We start from the raw sequence: 2819 nt of genomic DNA on the forward strand, positions 1-2819 counted from the left end.
TCTTTTTTTGGCAGAAGAATGACACCAGGGGAGTTTTGGCAACACCATAGAGAATTCTGCTGCTGCGGTTTCGGCGCAGCGCCACCTGTTGATGAAGCTTTGAATCAACGATTCTTCAAAGATCCTTCGAGGAAAGGGGTGGGGGTGGCCATGTCTTACGGGCGCAACAGAGAGAAGGGTGGAGACACCGTTATTGGTGTTCAAACATTTTTAATCAGAGGAACAATAATGTCAGGGAAAACATACAAGCAATCTTTAGCTAGCAGAAAACACAACAGAGATAGAAACCACAACACATCCCACAACCTAGGACCTACGGGCTTTCTGAGGCATGTCCCCTCAGCGCAATCGTTCCCTGTTCTCCCACATGAATTTGCAAAGGGCCCTCTGAACTTAATTCCCCTGCTCATTATGCAGATTGTCATCATTGACGTAGGGAAGGCCCAAGGTGTCCAACACAATATGGTTATTGTCCCCAGATGCCTCTGTCAAAGCCACCCCGTTCATCTCGCAGATGCCAAGATCACTGATGGAACGTTTTCCTCTGCCACCTCCAGTCGTCCAGCGAGACATCTCCACCTGCTTTTCAGCCTGCCAAAAGCACGCTCCACCACATTTCTGGCGCTGCTGAGGCGGTGGTTGAAGTGAGCCTTCTCTGGAGAGAGGTGTTCCGCAAAGGGCTTCATCAGCCAACAATGCACAGGGTAAGCTCCGTTGGCCAGTATCAGCAGTGGAATAAGCACACCGCCCACTCTCCACGTCGGGTTCACCAGGACAAATGCTCCAGCATCCATGGCCTCGCACAGCACGGAGTTCCAAAACATGTAGGCATCGTGATTTCACTCGCTCCATCCGATCTCGACATTGATAAAACATCCAGCATGGTCTGTTGTGCCTTGTAGAAGCAGTGAATAGTAGTGCTTCCTATTGATAAATGCCCTGCCCTGTCTAATCGGGGAAACAGTGGACAAATGCATCCCGTGACAAGCGGCAAACACTCCAGGGAACCCAAGGGCGGAGAAGCCAAGCATCGCCTTGAGAGAGAGGAGAGAGCATAATTGGTGAGAGGCAGCAAAAAGATGCCTGACCATTGCCAAACAACAGATGCATCCTGCTCATACCCCCATCTCCGCACACACTTGCCCAGACAAGCCCCCTCAAGAACAAAGCACACCGTGCCAGCTTCCAGGGTCGCATCCCGCAGTCCAAGATGCACGCACACTCACACACACGCATACACACGTGTCCAGGAGGTCAGTAGTCACCATTAACAGAGGAATCTGTATAAAAATCTCTGCAGATCATATCGTTCTCGCCCCATGGACATGAACCCGAGCTCTGGTCCATTTTAGTAAACGGAGCTTCGCTTCTTCGAAGATGCGAAGATTCGAAGATGCTCCCTCGCCCCCCCCAAACCCGTGCAACCCCCCACACCTACAACCCGCACTCACTGCATCCACGTCGCCGCGGGTCACCGTTCTCCTCAGTAGAGCATGCTCCAGAGCAAGGCAGACCTCCACAAAGATTTCCTTGACTGTGGATTTCCCAACGCTGAACTGCTCCACTGCGCTCTTGTGCAAGGACTGATTGGCGAGTTTCCAAATGGTGATGGCCACCCTCTTTTCCACCGGGATCGCTCTACGTATTTGTGTCAAGCGTCTGGCCAATAACAGGGCCACCTTGCCAACGACTTGAAAGGAGGTGTGACGAGGCATCCCAAAGTGCTCGATCCATCGTTCGTCGTTCCAGACCATCAGAACAAGCCTCTCCCACCAGTCCTGGCTGCTCGGCCACACCCAGTACCTCCGGAAAACCCTCAGGATGGGGAGAAAACACATGTTCTGCACCACGGTGACCATGTTTCGCAGCATCCGTGAACACAGGTTCAGACAGCGATGGCGGTATAATCTCAGTATCTGTAGCTGAGAGCTCCTCTGCTGGGATGACAGCCGGTCAATAACGATCACTGCCCTAAGAGCGCATATCAGGGCATTGGCTGAGACAAAAAGCAGCCTGTAAAACATGGGCAGTTCTAGGGATGTCAGAGAAATCTGCTCAAAAGTCAAATGGGCCCGAATTCAAACACATTCGGCCCCCCGAACCCTCCCCTGAGACGGGGCGCCCCTGTCTACCCGAACTGGAGCTCACGCGGTACTTTTTTTTTCTTTGCTGAAAATTTTACGAAATTATTTACAAAGGAAACCTCGCAAGTTTGGACGAAAGATGGCAAAAGGGATTTTACGAAACTATTTAATAAACATGCAGTTTCCTGCTACGACGCGGCTTTCTTTCGCTAGGAGGGACGGGGTCACGAAGTGCACGTAGCCTGCCTGAGGCTGAGTCACGACCTGCACGTAGCCTCATCTTTTGTTTTATTGTCTGTGTGAGGTCAGGTTCAGGTCAGGTGAGGTCAGGTGAGCGAGATCCCTCCAGGCCACCCCCCCAACCAGGAAGATAACATCATTGAGGGGAGGGAACTCATCATCGACCATTTATCCCACGGATTCCCGCCTTCAGTTCACATAGGACGGCGATCGTGTATGTCCAGCAGACTCAGTTGCTCCAGGCCAGACTCCAGAGTCCAGACTAGAACAGAGGCGCCGCTGCTGCAGAGTGTCCGTCCCAGCTGCTGCAAGGAGTGTGTTTCTCTGCATCCCCCCGTTCTACGGCACTGCAGTTCAACCTTTATTACAGTGAAGGTATGTTTACTTTACCTGAATGTGCCCCTATGCTTAGTGATTTTGGGGTGAGATGGAGGAGCAGGGGGAACTGGGTGGGAAGGCATCCTGCAAGGACTCCATCCCCCATCCTCCTGGGCT

At 52.2% G+C, this 2819-nt stretch overlaps 1 protein-coding gene across 1 annotated transcript; it reads right to left on the minus strand.

The window, feature by feature from the left end:
* Positions 1 to 839: 839 nt before the first annotated feature.
* LOC146338661 (uncharacterized) lies at positions 840 to 1859 on the minus strand. Its single transcript, XM_084813284.1, has 2 exons — positions 1452 to 1859; positions 840 to 1034 (listed from the first exon to the last, which is right to left on the minus strand). The coding sequence occupies exons 1-2, from the start codon at positions 1857 to 1859 to the stop codon at positions 840 to 842; spliced, it is 603 nt and encodes a 200-aa protein (XP_084669410.1).
* Positions 1860 to 2819: the final 960 nt, after the last annotated feature.

The sequence above is a fragment of the Heloderma suspectum genome, chromosome 9 (assembly GCF_057233095.1).
Source record: "Heloderma suspectum isolate Gila_16-S chromosome 9, 16-S_ref, whole genome shotgun sequence".
Classification (NCBI taxonomy): domain Eukaryota; kingdom Metazoa; phylum Chordata; class Lepidosauria; order Squamata; family Helodermatidae; genus Heloderma; species Heloderma suspectum.

What these genes read in the sequence shown, in the direction of transcription:
- LOC146338661 (XM_084813284.1), bottom strand. Translation starts at nt 1,859, where the DNA reads ATGGTCACCGTGGTGCAGAACATGTGTTTTCTCCCCATCCTGAGGGTT. An exon ending in CCCGCGGCGACGTGGATGCA is followed by an intron (nt 1,035 to 1,451) that starts GTGAGTGCGGGT and finishes CTCTCTCTCAAG; the next exon opens with GCGATGCTTGGCTTCTCCGC.